The sequence below is a fragment of the Bombyx mori genome, chromosome 22 (genome assembly GCF_030269925.1).
Source record: "Bombyx mori chromosome 22, ASM3026992v2".
Lineage (NCBI taxonomy): Eukaryota > Metazoa > Arthropoda > Insecta > Lepidoptera > Bombycidae > Bombyx > Bombyx mori.
In genome coordinates, this window is record NC_085128.1 from 8,271,696 (window position 1) to 8,287,679 (window position 15,984).

Here is a 15,984-nt window from a genome sequence, read left to right on the forward strand (position 1 = left end):
GAGATGCGCCAATCTCGCTAGGTTACAATCTTGCAGAAGTAGATGGAGGGGCCTGACACAGGGTTCTTTTGCGCATCAACCCGTTTCTATCGAGTCATCTATCAAGTCACGATTCTTCCCAATCTTGACTGCATTTTTTTCATCTCTTCCGTATACAGTAAATGGCTGATGGAAGGCCCGGCTTATTTGGCCTATAAAGTTCCTCAGGTAGGTAATGAGTGACCTAGGTTCGCTTCGGAATTATGAATTTAAAATAGGTAATTTTCAATTGTAATGATGCGATAATAACATCCTAATTCAATCAAATTACATAATTAAAATCTCATATATGACAATAGCGTGATATAGGTAAATGAATATAAAATATAAATAAAAATGAAATATACAAAATTCCTCTATATTTAATTTAATAAATATAATTTCCAAAACATAGTTTGCTAATGCTCATATTACAACGCCTTACATTAAAGTCATCGGCCGCATGGTCGTGAGCTCTGCTCTAAGGAATTGAGCATTTAAGATGATTTCATATTTTATATAGTTGCATCTTCCGCCACCGGACTGTATCGTGAGCGTTATTACAGTATTTACGAGAGCGTTCTCTTCACGGACACTTCGGCTTCTTGAGTTCTATGACGTGCCTTTCAAACGAGTGAACAATGTTGGTAACTTGGCTGTGCTTCTGACATTGCTCTTGCCCGGTGATGGTGATCGTTCACTATTAAGTAGGATTATGCTGTTTTTAATTAAATGGTAATAAAGTAAATTATTTACTTGTATGCTTCAACGGATTTACCAAACGGTAACATTAACTCTTCTGTCGGTAGGTTTTTCATGAAGCTTGGACATTCCTTAAATGTAAATTCAATATTGAAAATAATAAATAAATTAAATTATTCGGTACAACGGTTTTTTGGGAAAACTTTGGTAATAATTATTTTACAAATTGAAGGTGTATTTTTATCACTATGAATATCCTCTGTATCCTGTTACCAAACTAGGGGTGATGCCATTGTTATAAATGTTTCCGTAACCAGGTTTCTTGTAGTATCCGTAGCCTAAATGATTAGCTGCTTCATAATAGGGGTTTTTGTAACCGTAGTAAGATGCGAGACCACCATTGCCGCTGTATCCTCCGTAGCCTCCATTACCGACGTTACTGCTGTAACCTGAATATCTGCCGTAGTTATTTCCACTTGGATAATTTTCGAACCCAGTTACGAATCCGTGTCTGTATACGCTGCTAGAACCGTCAGGGTAGTTTCTATCAAAGTTAGAGTAAATGTCTGAAATTAGAATTTTTTTAACAATAAATTATATCTACCATTATATGGTAGTAAATATGCATGTTTTTGTACATTTAAATTAATTTCAGATTTTCTGTTTGCTTGTTCTATTGGGAATCATAAAAAATGCTGAGTCAATTTTGGTAAAAAAAAAAACTAAGGCCTTTCGATACGTGTAGAGGATTAAAATGAAACTAAAATAAAACCTCTTTGAAGCAGTTCGTTCAAGAATGTTATGGAAGATAATGTCGGTATAAGTACTTACACCACGCATTGGCTGCAGTTTTAAGATCGTCCGTTTCTTCAAATGTATTTGTTTCGTCTGCGAGAAGGTTTTCATGCAGCGCTGCTTCCGTTTTAAGTGCGGCGAAGGTACATCCGAAAAGGAATATAATTGGAATTTTTAAATTCATCTGGAACAATCATGCCTATTAAGAGACTAATAAAGTATGAAGCATATTTTCAATTTGAGGCGTATAGTTTTAGCACATTCATTATCTCATTTACGGAATCGTAGGAAAGCTGATTTATTACCTAAAATAGAAAATATGGCTGCGTGTATATATTTTATTCTTATAGGTAGGTAATTTTCTATTCGGCCATCAAAACCTCAAACAGTAACGGCTTGTATGCATCTTTCGCGCGCTAATGGTTTGGTCGGTGGATAATGAGTGATTCATTATCGTATTTCAAGAACAATTTAAATTCTTCAAGACAAGAATTTTGTTTGAATGGTAAGTTTGTACCTAGTACATAATAATAGTATTTTGGTTGAGATAAATTTAAATATGCAGAATTTTCTTTTCCTTCGATAGTCGTCGATAGATCCAAAAATATATTATATTTAATATACTAGCTTTCCGCTCCTACTTTCAACCGTGTGTACTCGACTTTATATCTCGGAGATCAGCCGTAGGATGAAAGTTTGCTTATATTCTTCTCCAGAGTTCAAATTATACTAAGTTTTGATAATATTGATACAATGGTGTGAGTATTAAAATGTAACAGAGAGACAGTGCTACCTTTTTTTATTGCTTAGATGGGTGGACGAGCTCACAGCCCACCTGGTGTTAAGTGGTTACTGGAGCCCATAGACATCTATAACGTAAATGCGCCTCCCACCTTGTGATATAAGTTCTAAGGTCTCAGTATCAGGTCAGTAGTTACATCTGGCTGAGCCTTTGCTCGCCCACCTATCCTGGTGAAACTGGAAAGGCCTCTGGGCCAACAGTAATCATTCAATCATAAAAAAGTATAGTTACAACGGCTGCCCCACCTTTCAAACCGAAACGCATTACTGCTTCACGGCAGAAATAGGCAGGGCGGTGGTACTTACCCGTGCGGACTCACAAGAGGCCCTACCACCAGTAATTACGCAAATTAAAATTTTTGCGGGTTTTGATTTTTATTACACGATAACATCGTTCCTTCACCGTGGAAGTCAATCGTGAACGTTTATTAAGTACGTATTTCATTAGAAAAATTGGTACCCGCCTGCGGGATTCTAGCACCGATGCATCGCTACATACAAATGCACCGGACGTCTTATCCTTTAGGTCACGACGACTTCGACGACTTTGGTAGGTAACTTGTAATTTTTAACAGCATAAAACTAAATTCAAATTTTCTTTGACTATAGCTTAATTACAACGTCTTATTTTAATGAAACAAAGTAGTTCCGGAGATGTGCGGGTTATTATATTATTCTATATTTCAGATTTCCCAATTTCTATGTTTATTACCTTTCTTTGATGTTAATGATTGACGTTATAAATGTACACCGGATATTATTGTTTTAATAAATAATTATAATTTGCACTGATGATATTCATATTCGAATAAAGAGTGTTAATAAAGTTTTACGGTGTTGTTTATTTTTTAAATCTCTTAACATTTAAAATACTCCGCATATTTGCCCAAATTATGACTCGCTTAAATCTAATTGATGTTAATTAGAAAAAAATATTTGTAGTAGTAACACTTTATAGTAGTACTATATTTTGTCCACACGAAAAAACTTATAGGTGCCGAATAAAGTACCTCAAAAGCCATCATTTTCATTTAAAAGCGGTCTTTGTTTGAGTAGGCCAGCTCACGGGGCTCAGCCTGGCGTATTTTCTAACACTAATCCTAGCAAGTATAGTGCTTCGGAGGTTTTAGTTGTCACGTATTTATAATGGTGGTAGGGCGTTGTGTGCGCCCCTACGAGCAGGTACCACCACCCCGCATATTACTATCGTAAAGCAGTAGTGCTGTTTTGTTTACAGGGCGGGGCAGCCCTTGTACTATACTGAGACTTAGAACTCATGTTTCAAGGTAGGTTGTTGATGTCTATAGACTCCGGTAACCACTAACCATCAGGTGAGCCGTGAGTTCAAAAGTCGTCCGTCCATCTTAGGAACAACAAAACGGATATTAAATGACATGCATATGATTAAAAGGAAACTGAAAACATGCCAGTACCGTCAGTGTAAAGCACTGATCGCAAAAAAATTAAAGCAGGTACTAGGTTTTATAATGGGTGTTAGATTGATATTGTTTCAAGATTCTAATCCGTTATACTGGATTTATAATACTTGTTAAACAATACAACATTTAATTATTTTCAGCAGAATTAAAACAAAAATCTAAAATTTAAATTATTTATGATAATCTCCTAGTTCAAACCTAGTAAACCAGCAAAAAATGTTTTCTCAATTTTTTTATTAAAACTAGGCCAGTAGGATAGCACAGCAATTTGGTTCCCGTTATTATTATTATTTTCGCTCAAAAATACTTTTACTCACATTTATGTTGCAGTTTTGAAAATTGAAGATAATGGTTTATCACAGACACATGTAGTATGTCTTGAGCGGAGATGCGCTCTGCGAGCGAGAACATACGCAAAGACCTTATAAACCGTGGGAGTTTTTGTCTTATAATTGACAATGGTCATTGGGGAGGTAATATGTTCGTTTTTAGTCAGCGTCCTTCTTTAAATGTATGACGCACAATTTTAGTAAGGTAACATAATTGTTATCAAGAGACTACTAATGAGTTTGTGATTCCCACATAAGCCACCATTGTTTATGTAAATTGTATTATTTCCTACATTAAAAATGAGGGCTATTCTTTTTAGTCTCACTGTATTTTTAATCAAATTGCAGGTGATTATAGTTAGGTACTACTACGACCTACGTTGATCGCGTTGATAGCCAACTAGACAAAACCAAGCCTTTTGTAGAGACAAAATCCCTGGAAATACTGTAAGTAAATATATATACATGCTTCTTCCAAAACATATTATGGGCGTTGATTAATAAAAATGCGCTCTTCATCTTTGACGATTTTTATTTTATTTATGAGAAATCGCTGTATTGACAAAGTAGAAATTGGGGATGGGTAGGAAAGAACTTATCCAGCAAGGCTGAGGTAACAATGACCATCGATTCTTGTAGCGATAAAATAAACTACAAAATAATTTCTTACAATTACACAGAACACGTTTCGTTGCGTCCGATTTTTCCGTTAAATGAAGATACATTCATACTGTTGGTGAATACATTTCCACATTACATACACAGCTATGTAAGGTAATCTTTATAATCTTATCACCGTCTGTGTATGAAGTATTATTATATTATAATTATTGTTATATGAAAGTATTCCAAACATCATTCCATGTTTATGCTTATCATTATAAGCACCTTTGATAGCTGCAAGCCCTTTTTAGAAGACGGTTTTACACTTATAGTCCGAGAGCTGGTACCAATTTTTGGGTAGGTATTTGAGGCAAGCTGAAAACTTGTCACATACCTCTCCTATTATATTCCAACACGGAATTGCAGACCTGGCTGGTGAGTTGCGGGGCGAAATCAATCCCTACATTTTTAAAAATATTAATTTTTTTTCCCCAAAAATATATTTGAGGCAATACGCAATTTATATATGTTGCAGTGTAATACTTAATAAATACGAAAAAAAATAAGCCAGACAATTTAATCGGGGTTGTAACATTACCAGACGCGTGCAAAAAATGTTTGCAAAAAATTATAAAAAATGTTTTTGAGGCAGCTTGAAATTTTAATGGAGTGTTATTTATAGCTAAAAAATAAGATTCCCAAAAAGACAGATCATTTCGGTAGGGCTTTCTACCTACCAGGTGATCAAGCAAATAATGGATGGGTACGGGCCTGTACTGCTATAGACAAGCTGTAGTAGTTCTGATGAAGAATCCACAGACGAAGAATGATAATTTATATCTGACGTGAAATGACTTTTATTTATTTCTAATTTTTTTATACTTAAAATAATTGTACCAATGAAGAAATATTATATTTTTATAAATCTAGTTTTGCGATTTTATATTTTAATCATTGGTTTTTTTAATACGTAACCCTTATTAATTTTAAGATGAAAAAGTTTTAAATTTCCGTATAAATTTTGACTTGGAATACTGTCAGAGAAAAAAAAACAATTTTTAGTTTTGAATGTAGGGGCAACAGTATGAATTCTGTACAAAAATTTTTGGAATAAAAATTGTTAAAATTGGCAAATTTTAAAAAAAATTTGCAAACATTTTTTGCACGCGTCTGGTCATGTTACAACCCCGATTAAATTGTCTGGCTTATTTTTTTTCGTATTTATTAAGTATTACACTGCAACATATATAAATTGCGTATTGCCTCAAATATATTTTTGGGGAAAAAAAATTAATATTTTTAAAAATGTAGGGGTTGATTTAGCCCCGCTACTCACCAGCCAGGTCTGCAATTCCGTGTTGGAATATAATAGGAGAGGTATGTGACAAGTTTTCAGCTTGCCTCAAATACCTACCCAAAAATTGGTGCCAACTCTCCATTCTAATCTTATACCTTTAAACGAGCAATTGTTGTATATACTTATATAATCTGAATCTCGAAAACGGCTCCAACGATTTTCATAAAATTTTGTATACAGGGGATTTCGGGGGCGTTAAATCGATCTAGCTACGATTTATTTTCAGAAAATGTTGTTTTATTCGTGTTTTCAATAATGAACTTTATCGATAATCAACTTTATGACTCTTCTCGACATCTATTGGCAAATAATAATACTATTTTTCTTAATTGAGAGCAACTAACTACTTTAAAGACACAATATTTCATCATTTTATCAATATGTAATTCGCATTTAAATATAATTTCTAAAAAACAGAATTTATCAAAAAAGAAAATGCCGAGCAAACTAGGTCATCGTCTAGTGACTTATAACATGGGAACATTTAATAAGTTCTCAATGTTTTATGCCAATGGTTTATAATCGTCGAAATAATTGCCTTCCACGCATCTCAATCTCCACCAGCCAGGAAGGTCAAATAATCCTGAATAACCAGTGTCTTCCCGCTTCATGTAAATCCTGTCCGTGATCACGATACGCAGGGCTTTATGTTCTACAAACGAAGTAAATTGTCCCTTCGCAGTAATGTGGCATTTTACAAAACTAGCATTCGTATGTACGGTGTTCGCTGACACGGTTCATATCTACACAGGCTGCAAAAATAATCCAACACCTGATTTCTTAAGTACTTAGGTATGGCACATGAGGAATATAGATGCCAGGCATAGGGCCAACAGCAATCCCTCCACACCAACAAAAAACATCCAACTTCGATGCAAACGTTTTAGTCCCTCTGCTGGAACATGAATATTATTTATCTATCACAAACATCTTGTATACTTTCACAACAAATCCTTCGCCCATCCAAATCGCAACGACTCTCGACGAATTTCACACTGCCGAACGAAACTATTATGTCTAATGAAAAATACTCTGCTTATTCTAAGATTATAAGATTTATGTATCTCGACGATTTAGTTAATTAAAAAAAAAAGCTAACACCTTAGTGATGCTGCTGCAACGGCCGCAACGCACCATCGCGGTCAGGGTCATCCGTGGCTATCGCACCATCTCCTTCGAGGCGGCGTGTGTACTGGCTGGGACGCCACCTTTTCGCCGCTGACTATCAGTGGCGGGCTGACCTTCGTGCCCGGGGCGTAGCGCGTCCCAGCCCCAGTGTGGTCAGAGCGCGGAGGGCCGAATCTCGGCGGTCCGTGCTGGAGTCACGGTCCATACGGCTGTCCGATCCTTCGGCTGGTCGTAGCACCGTCGAGGCGATTCGCCCGGTCCTTGTGGATCGTGTGAATGGTGTGAATCGACAGACGACGTCTCACTTTCCGGCTCACGCAGGTGCTCACTGGGCATGGTTGCTTCGGTGAGTTCCTGCACCGGAATAGAGCCGAGCCGACGGCAGAGTGCCACCATTATGTTACGACTTGGACACGGCAGAGCATACGCTCGTCGCCTGCCCCGCATGGGAGGGGTGGCGCCGTATCCTCGTCGCAAAAATAGGAAACGACTTGTTGTTGCCGAGGGTTGTGGCATCGATGCTCGGCGACGACGAGTCGTGGAAGGCGATGCTCGACTTCTGCGAGTGCACAATCTCGCAGAAGTAGGCGGCGGGGTGCGTGAGAGACGCGCAAGCCCGCCGCTGTCGAGCGGGGGCCAGGGAGGCGGATATCGCCCAAGCCCTGGTCCTCTAAGTGTTTCGGGTCCCCCTCACGTGTCGGTCTGGGGACCGGCGAGGGGGACCGGCGAGGGGGGCCTAAGAAAACGACGTGCAAGCTGCTTTGCACGCGTTTTACGCAAGAGCGTCCTGGTGATGGAAGGCCGGCTATCTTCGACCCACGCTGGTTGTGACCCAGCGGGGTATTCCGTAGGACAATCAATTCTAACCGGCGCCATCTAGGCGGGCTCCGGATAGCCTGCCGAGAGGGCTGGTGGTCGTGGCGCCGACGAAAAGTATTTTTTTGTGATTTTAGAGGGCAGACGCGGCTCACCTTAGGCTGAGTGGACGTCTTTGCTCATCGATATCAGCAAGGCACAGTCAGTGTCTTGAAATGCCGGTGAGCAACCTAGTAAACTAAGTAAAACATTTAATAATTTAAGAACTATATAGTGCTGACGAAGCTCTGACGATATTCTGTTAATTGGGATATTAGTAATTTTCAAAACAAATCAATGCTGCTATACCTACTTTATGTAACGAAATCTGTCAACGTAATTTGCTTTAGAAACTTTAGATCATCCGATTAATTTGAACATTTGTACACGTATCAAAGACGAAGACCATATAATATTTAACTTTATTACTTTTTCTTGGGAACTTGGGATGACATGGATAAAAAGTTTTAGTTTGACTCGCTATTAAAGCTTTGAAACATATAAATATGTTTCTTTACCTATATTTTTTGCAACATATTTATGTAAATGACTGAAATAATGTTTATAAATACCACGGAATAGATAAATAAGGTTGGAATGGTAATGTAGGCGGGGCAAGCGTGCCACAGTTATGATCGTACAAACATAACTCGACCGATTCTTTCATTCACCGCGTTTAGTGCGCTTCGGACTACTTGGCGAACAGATCTCCGCTTTATAGTGCCGTGTTGTGCAATTATAACTTGTAAAACAAAAAATCAGACCTCAAGTATAGAGCGAGGAGGTATATCTTTGGATCGGTAAGTCGAAATTACCATTTAATTACAATATTATTGTGCAGGACGAAATAGGGTTTTAAATAGTTTTATCAGCAAGATAGAAACAGTTCTCAGCGAATCTCCGACATAGAAACATCAAGACAGAAACAGTTCTCAGAAGCTCTCCGACAAAGAAACATCAGCAAGACAGAAACAGTTACCAGCAGTTCTCCAATAGTACAGTTCTCAGTGGATCTTCGACAGACACAGTTCTCAGTGGATCTTCGACAGAAACAGTTCTCAGCAGATCATCAAGACAGAAACAGTTCCCAGTGAATCTTCGACAAAGAACCATCAGCAAGATAGAAACAGTTCTCAGCGAATCTCCGACATAGAAACATCAAGACAGAAACAGTTCCCAGTGAATCTTCGACAAAGAACCATCAGCAAGATAGAAACAGTTCTCAGCGAATCTCCGACATAGAAACATCAAGACAGAAACAGTTCTCAGAAGCTCTCCGACAAAGAAACATCAGCAAGACAGAAACAGTTACCAGCAGTTCTCCAATAGTACAGTTATCAGAAAACCACCAGTGAATCAGCTACCTGTGAAACCTCGCTACAGAAGCCGATACCCATCGAAAGAAACAGCCGTCTTCGACCAGCGCACAAACAGACAGCAGAAAACATTATTACACGACTCGGAAACAGCCATACAGACCGGGTCGTGTACAATTATTTGTCTAAAACATAAAAATATACTGAGCATTATGAAATTCCAAACATTAACAATATTATTGCAGCAAGTTATAAATAGCATACATTGCGCGATGTGTACTCGCCCAATGAACGCAATGACCAAGTCAGCTTCCAATGTACTACATGCATTGCGTTCTCTACACTTCAATCTTTGAAATTTCGGCCTTTGCCCTGATTGGCCGTGCAGTTTGTCGATAGTGAGGTGACCATGTGGTGAAATAAAATCATCGACAGAATTCTCGACTATATTTACATTTGACATGGATAATTTTTGCATTATTTTATATTTAATTAATGACACCTAGTATATTCTTAGTGAGACGTATTTTGAGTAAAATAAATATGTATTATTATTATTGAATTATTATCATTGAATTAAAGTGAAGGTATAATATAAAGGGACATGTAGACCTCTAATTTACGGGTATTTACTATATTGTCTAAGACGTATTAAAATCTAAGTAAAATGCTATTTGACTTATGCAGTAAATTAAAAATTTTAGGTTTCCTAAAGAACCTAACGCCAGGGAACAATGGATTGACGTGACAGGTAGAGGAAACTGGAGACAAAGACGAGTACTATTTGCTCTAAACATTTTACTGAAAATGATTTTATCATAAAAAAAAAAGTGTGTGTGTCCGCTCCGACGCACGACTGGAGTTTACTGGATATAAAAAATTAAACGAAACAATACGAGAAATAGTTCTATATTACGACAACACGATACACTACAGATTATTAACAAATTAACGAGACACAAAACAAACGACTAACAAATATATGAAAATACAATAATGAGAGAAACGCGCGATCAGTACGAGGCTTTGTGGCGGACTGCCGGCGCAGCAGCCCGGCGCGCATTTCGTGTGACATGCGCAATCAGGCGCATAACGCATTTCGTGTGACATGCTAGTACGATTTTGGTCCCCATAATTTTCATACCCCGGGCCTATATATGTAAATCGATTCTAAAGGAGTAAACTCCAAAAAATCAGAATACACTTAGTTTTGAAAAATTCATTCGCAATTAATAGCAAGCGCCAACTGCTTAACAAATACGTTTTATTCCAGCGACAGTGACTATTTGTAATTAATAAAAGTAAAATAGTTTTTTTTTTTCAATATTTATTTCATGTTTCATTTTCTCCATTCATTCATCAGATAATTTATCGATAAAGAATATCGATTTTATCAAGCACTAGCGTGTATGAACATTTTTATTGCCTTTTTGCGTGTGTGAGTGTGTATGCCTACGGGTGTTTTGTGCTAGTTTGCGAACGAATATCTGTCCTGAGATTTATGTGTGGGTGTTTTTGTTGTGTGCGAAATACTTGTAATCACAGTGTGTGTATGTGTAGAAATTAAAATAGTGGGGATGAAGCGGCGACACTGGTTCTAATACAAAATTAGAGCAAAGGCCTTTCCAACCTTATTTATCTATTCCGTGATAAATACGTACATACATATATATATAAATTAATAATTGTACACGACCCGGTCTGTATGGCTGTTTCCGAGTCGTGTAATAATATTTTCTGCTGTCTGTTTGTGCGCTGGTAGAAGACGGCTGTTTCTTTCGATGGGTTTCGGCTTCTGTAGCGAGGTTTCACAGGTAACTGTCTGGTTCACTGGTAGCTGATTCACTGGTGGTTTTCTGATAACTGTACTATCGGAGAACTGCTGTAACTGTTTCTGTCTTGCTGATATTTCTTTGTCGGAGAGCTTCTGAGAACTGTTTCTGTCTTGATGATCTGCTGAGAACTGTTTGTTTCTTGATGTTTCTATGTCGGAGATTCGCTGAGAACTGTTTTTGCCTTTTTTTTTTTTTTTTTTTTTTTTTTTTTCCTACCTAAGCTGAGAGCCTTGAGAGGCTATGTCAGCGTAACCCTAACTTTTGTAGGTGAGCTCACGGGGCTCAAACCTGATGACGTTGCTAACACGAACCCTAGCAAGAGCCGTGCTTCGCAGAATCTACCACCGGATCGGAAACGCGACCCACTGAGAAGATCCGGCGAGAAACTCAGTGGGCTGTGTCTGGGAGTTAATTTACTCGTCGAGCCCTTCGTCGCAAGCGACGGGTTCGACGAGAACGGTGACCGGTGCTTGAAGTACCTAGAAGCACCGTTAGTGGATCGGGAGGATCCGAGATGACGTGTTTTGGGCGACGTCGACTGCTTTCCATTCTGTCCGCAGGATCGGGAATGTAGTTACCGGCGGCCACGATGAGAGGGTTCTCGTGTCGTGCCGCTTTATCGAAGTGGCGCGTAGACGCCGACTGCATATACTTACTGGTGGACTCTAAGTCCAGGTCGTCATGGAGGTCGACGTTCCTGACGAACCACGGGGCTCCGACGGCTATCCTGCAAAAACGGGATTGAATGACTTGGAATGATTTTAAGTGTATGCGGGCCGCGTGAGCGAACACTACACTTGCATAGGTCATGACGGGGCGTATGCAAGTTTTTGTTTTTGCCTATAAATGGCCATCCTTTTATATTTATTTCAGTACCCCATCTCGCGACGCGCTATCGACGCGTCACTTTCGGAGGGTCCCTTGATCTGTATGTTACCGTAGTGAAAGCGCTCCACAAATCGTTCCTATTGGTCTATTTACATTCTCCGATCTGATACACTAACATATTGCACATAAAATAATTTAAGATTATACATTTTTGTTACGTAATTACTTATTGCCCGGGACACCAGTGCTACGAGGCCCCTACTGTGTTGTGCTGTGCGGATAGTGAGTGCCCAAAGCGTGCGTGTTGTTATCTAGCGGTGTTGTTTCGGCGCGGAGACGTTCCGAGCAACGAAACGCAGGACCCGGGACCAGGTGAGTTGTTCGACACTTTCTTTCCTAACATTGGTTAATTGCGGGTAGTTGTCGTTCAGCCTGGAAAAGCTGCGTACTCATTTTATTCTAAGAATAAAAACCGAGTTACGTTAGCGCCTTCGAGTCTGGCCATCTGTGTCCGTTCCCAGTCCTCCCCTACCCTTCGGGGTTAGGAGGGGCTGTTACTAAACCCGCGTAAGCCGATTTACGGTGGTGGACCACGGCAACGTCGGGAAACTAGTACTTAGTTAGTTCCGTCTTAGGTTAATAGTTTATTGTTCTTATATAGTTATTGATTCATGGTTATATTCTAATTTTAATTCCTTTATTTTTCTTATACAATTAACCTAAGCTTTAATTTAATTAAATTTACGTATTAGTAATTAGTATCAGAGGGTAGTTACTTAACTACCTACTAGCGCCACTGCGGCAGTTTATGTACAATAATTAGTCGTAATTTAGATATACCCTTCATAGCCTTAATATTTTTATTTTTCCTTTTTAAATTTCAAATTGTATTGAGTAAATGTTGTCTGATTGCATACTGGCGGCCGTCCCACTTTCATAAGTGATCATTCCTGTTGTAGTTCAGTTGAGTCAGTAAATTTAAGTATTCTTGTTTGTCTTTTGTTGTTGTTGTATGTTTTCTTGATTGTCACGGGACATATTGCGGGCTTTCCCGTCGTTGCCGGTTGAGTATTTGCTTTAGTTTATAATTTAATTAATTCTTAGTGTTGGTATTCTATCCCTATCTTATTTTAAGTGGGGGTGGAATTCTAGCTCTTTCTTCTGTTCTTATTTTATTATTAATTTATAATTATAGTAGTAGTCATCTAATAGTTTAAATTTAGCATATTATACGTCGAACGAGCTGGACCCCCTGAGGGTAAGTTTGTTTCACTGTTTTTATTTTAATTATTCAGTTTATTACTTAATTACGTACACTTGGCCAACCGGTCGCGGCGGATGCCTGCGGCGTGCTTCGGGCCTAATTGTAAGTAAATTCTTAATTATTAATTTTAATTTTTTTCGATTCTAGTCCTTTTTATTTGTCAAATTAGTCTATTATTATCAATTAGTTATAATTCATTCATTTATCTCTACAATAGTTGTGTTGGGTATTCCCAACATGAAAGCTGGATCGGCCGTCTATTGTAATTTGTAATTAGTAGTACGAATGTACCGACTCTAGCAAACTTAAGTCGGCTAAGTCATGTCGAGGGGGAATTCACCCCCTAATATCAGCACACCCGGCCCGTCCCAAATGGGACGTCAGGCGATGCCCGAATTGCGTCCTACACCAACACCTGCAGTCCGTATGGCCCCGATGGGTCCTCGGTTGGATAGTTCGTCCGGGTCTTCGGCTGCGGCCGAGGGGTTCCCGAGGATCGGACCGGTGGAAAGTACCTTTCCTTCGTCGACCGATCCCTCCGGACCCTCTCGGCCGCGGAAGAAGGCCAGGTCCGAGTCTGACCGAGGCTCATCGGGTGACCAAGATAAACGCCCGCGTATAGGCCCTTCCTCCAGGTCGGAGGGAGAAGAGAGCGTGACCACGTCCACGGATCACTCCTCTACCGAGTCTATCACTCCTTCCTCGTCAAGATCCACTTCCCCCTCTGGGAGTCCAATCCCAGTCCAACCCGTTCCCAAGCCTAGAGCACCCGCCAGGACAGGGATTGCTCCTAGGCAATTGAGAACCCCTCCTCACTCTCCTTCCCCAACTTTATCCCCCATCCCGGTGGACTCTACCCGAGGTGCCCCCGCCCTAAGCGGCACGGCGGGTAACCTGGACTCCACCAGGTACATGGACCTCGAGTCCACCAGACCACGTCACGCCCCTATGCCTAACCCCATTCCCTCTACCTCCTATGCTGCCATGGCAGCTAGGCCGAGTATTCCTTCCACCCAGAGGACATCCCAATCCTCTCACGTCCCTCCCCCGAGGCCGAAGGGTCGTGCTCAGGAGGAGCTGCGCCGACACCCGCCAATAATGGTGGAGGCCCTCCCTAATTGGTCACGCCACATGGCGGCCATTAGGGAGCGCCTTGGCCGCGCCCCCTCGGCGCGACCCTTCGGCGCCGGTTTTAGATTCCTGCCGACGTCGGTAGAGGAATACAGGGCGGTCCAGGCCTACCTGTCGGAGGCCTCTGCCAGGGATAGTACCATTAAATGGTACTGCTATGCCCTGACAGGGGAGATTCCGACCAAGGTGGCTGTCCGGGGCCTCCCTGCCGATACTGACGCGGCAGAAATAACCGATGCCCTGAAGGAGCTGGGGTTCCCGGCTCGTCACGCCAGGTGCATCAGGTCCCAGAGAGGGCGCCCGGGCTGCGTGTTTCACGTAGCCTTGGACCACCTCTCGAAGGACGACCTCGCCCGCCTGTACGCAGTCAATGAACTGCTGTACTTGCCGGGGGTGACCGTTGAGGGATGGCGACCAACCCGCGGGCCTGCGCAGTGTCATCGCTGCCAGGCCTTCGGGCACGCCTCCCACAATTGTCACCGAGCGGTCCGTTGTGTTCGATGTGCCGGGGAGCACGTCGTAGCGGACTGCCCGAGGCCGAGGGACGGCCCATTCTCCTGCGCCAATTGCGGGAAGGACCACGCCGCCGTTGATAGGCGGTGTCCGGTCTACCGCAAGAAGGCCAGGATGATGGGAGTAACCGTCCCTCCTCCTGCGCCAACGGTGCCTCGATCCGGGAACACAGCTCTTCCTGCTGTAGCTCCCATTCCGAAGGGGAAGGGGAAAGGGAAAGGGAAATCCTCCCAGCCCCAGCCCCCTCCCCTGTCCTTACCCATCCCCCCTGCCGTGTCAGTGGAGGCCAATCCATCAGCGGCAACGCTGATGGCAGAGGCCAACGCTCCGCGGCGGGGTATACCTATTCCTACCCCACGTGGTTCACGAGCTGCAATCAGACCGCCCCACTCCGAAAGCAGCGCCCCAGCCCGTGCTGGAACACAAGCCCTCACGATATCAGGTCCGAAACCAAAAAAAAAAAAAATCGACTGAAAAAGTTAAAAAAAAAACAAAAAAAGAGAGCTCAACGGGATGCAGTGGTGAGTGCTCCTGCTGCACCGGCTCCCGCGATCTCGACAACAATGGAGGTGGACGTAAACCCCCCAATCGACCCAACTTCGCAGCCGATCTCACAATCGGAAACGACCCCACTGCCTCAGGCCCAACCAGCCATCTCGGGCACATCTCAGCCCCCCCTCCCCCCCCGCCCTCAGCGCGAGCGCCGCAGCGGTCGACAGGCCTCCCAGCCTGCCGGCTTTGCTGCATGGCTGCTGGCGCTCTGGGAGAACTTGGCCGAGGTGATCTCCGGAGTGATCCGCGAGATCGCCTCGGGCGCTAGCCCTGTCGGGGCTATCCTGTCGGGGTTCTACCAGCTGATAGCGAGGCTCAATGGCTAGCCAAGAGCTTCGCGTCATCTATTGGAACCCCGACGGGATAAGATCCCGGAAAAACGAGCTATTGGTCCTCGCCCGGGAGTACAACCCTGAGGTTTTACTGCTGGGGGAGACCATGTTAAGTCCTCAGGTTGAGTTCAGGATTCCCAACTATTTCATGTATCGACGTGACGAGCTTACCCCTGCCGGGCGGCC

At 41.9% G+C, this 15,984-nt stretch overlaps 1 protein-coding gene across 1 annotated transcript; it reads right to left on the minus strand.

Moving 5' to 3' along the window:
• Positions 1-390: 390 nt before the first annotated feature.
• On the minus strand, positions 391-4,266 carry LOC101735667 (prisilkin-39). The gene is made up of 3 exons (XM_004931852.4): positions 4,073-4,266; positions 1,552-1,699; positions 391-1,286 (listed from the first exon to the last, which is right to left on the minus strand). The coding sequence occupies exons 2-3, from the start codon at positions 1,697-1,699 to the stop codon at positions 967-969; spliced, it is 468 nt and encodes a 155-aa protein (XP_004931909.1). The 5' UTR covers positions 4,073-4,266; the 3' UTR covers positions 391-966.
• Positions 4,267-15,984: the final 11,718 nt, after the last annotated feature.

Excerpts from the sequence above, each read along its gene's own strand:
- LOC101735667 (XM_004931852.4), bottom strand. The coding sequence starts at position 1,699 with ATGAATTTAAAAATTCCAATTATATTCCTTTTCGGATGTACCTTCGCC. Across the intron at positions 1,287-1,551 it reads AACTGCAGCCAATGCGTGGT|ACATTTACTCTAACTTTGAT; the intron begins GTAAGTACTTAT and ends TTCTAATTTCAG.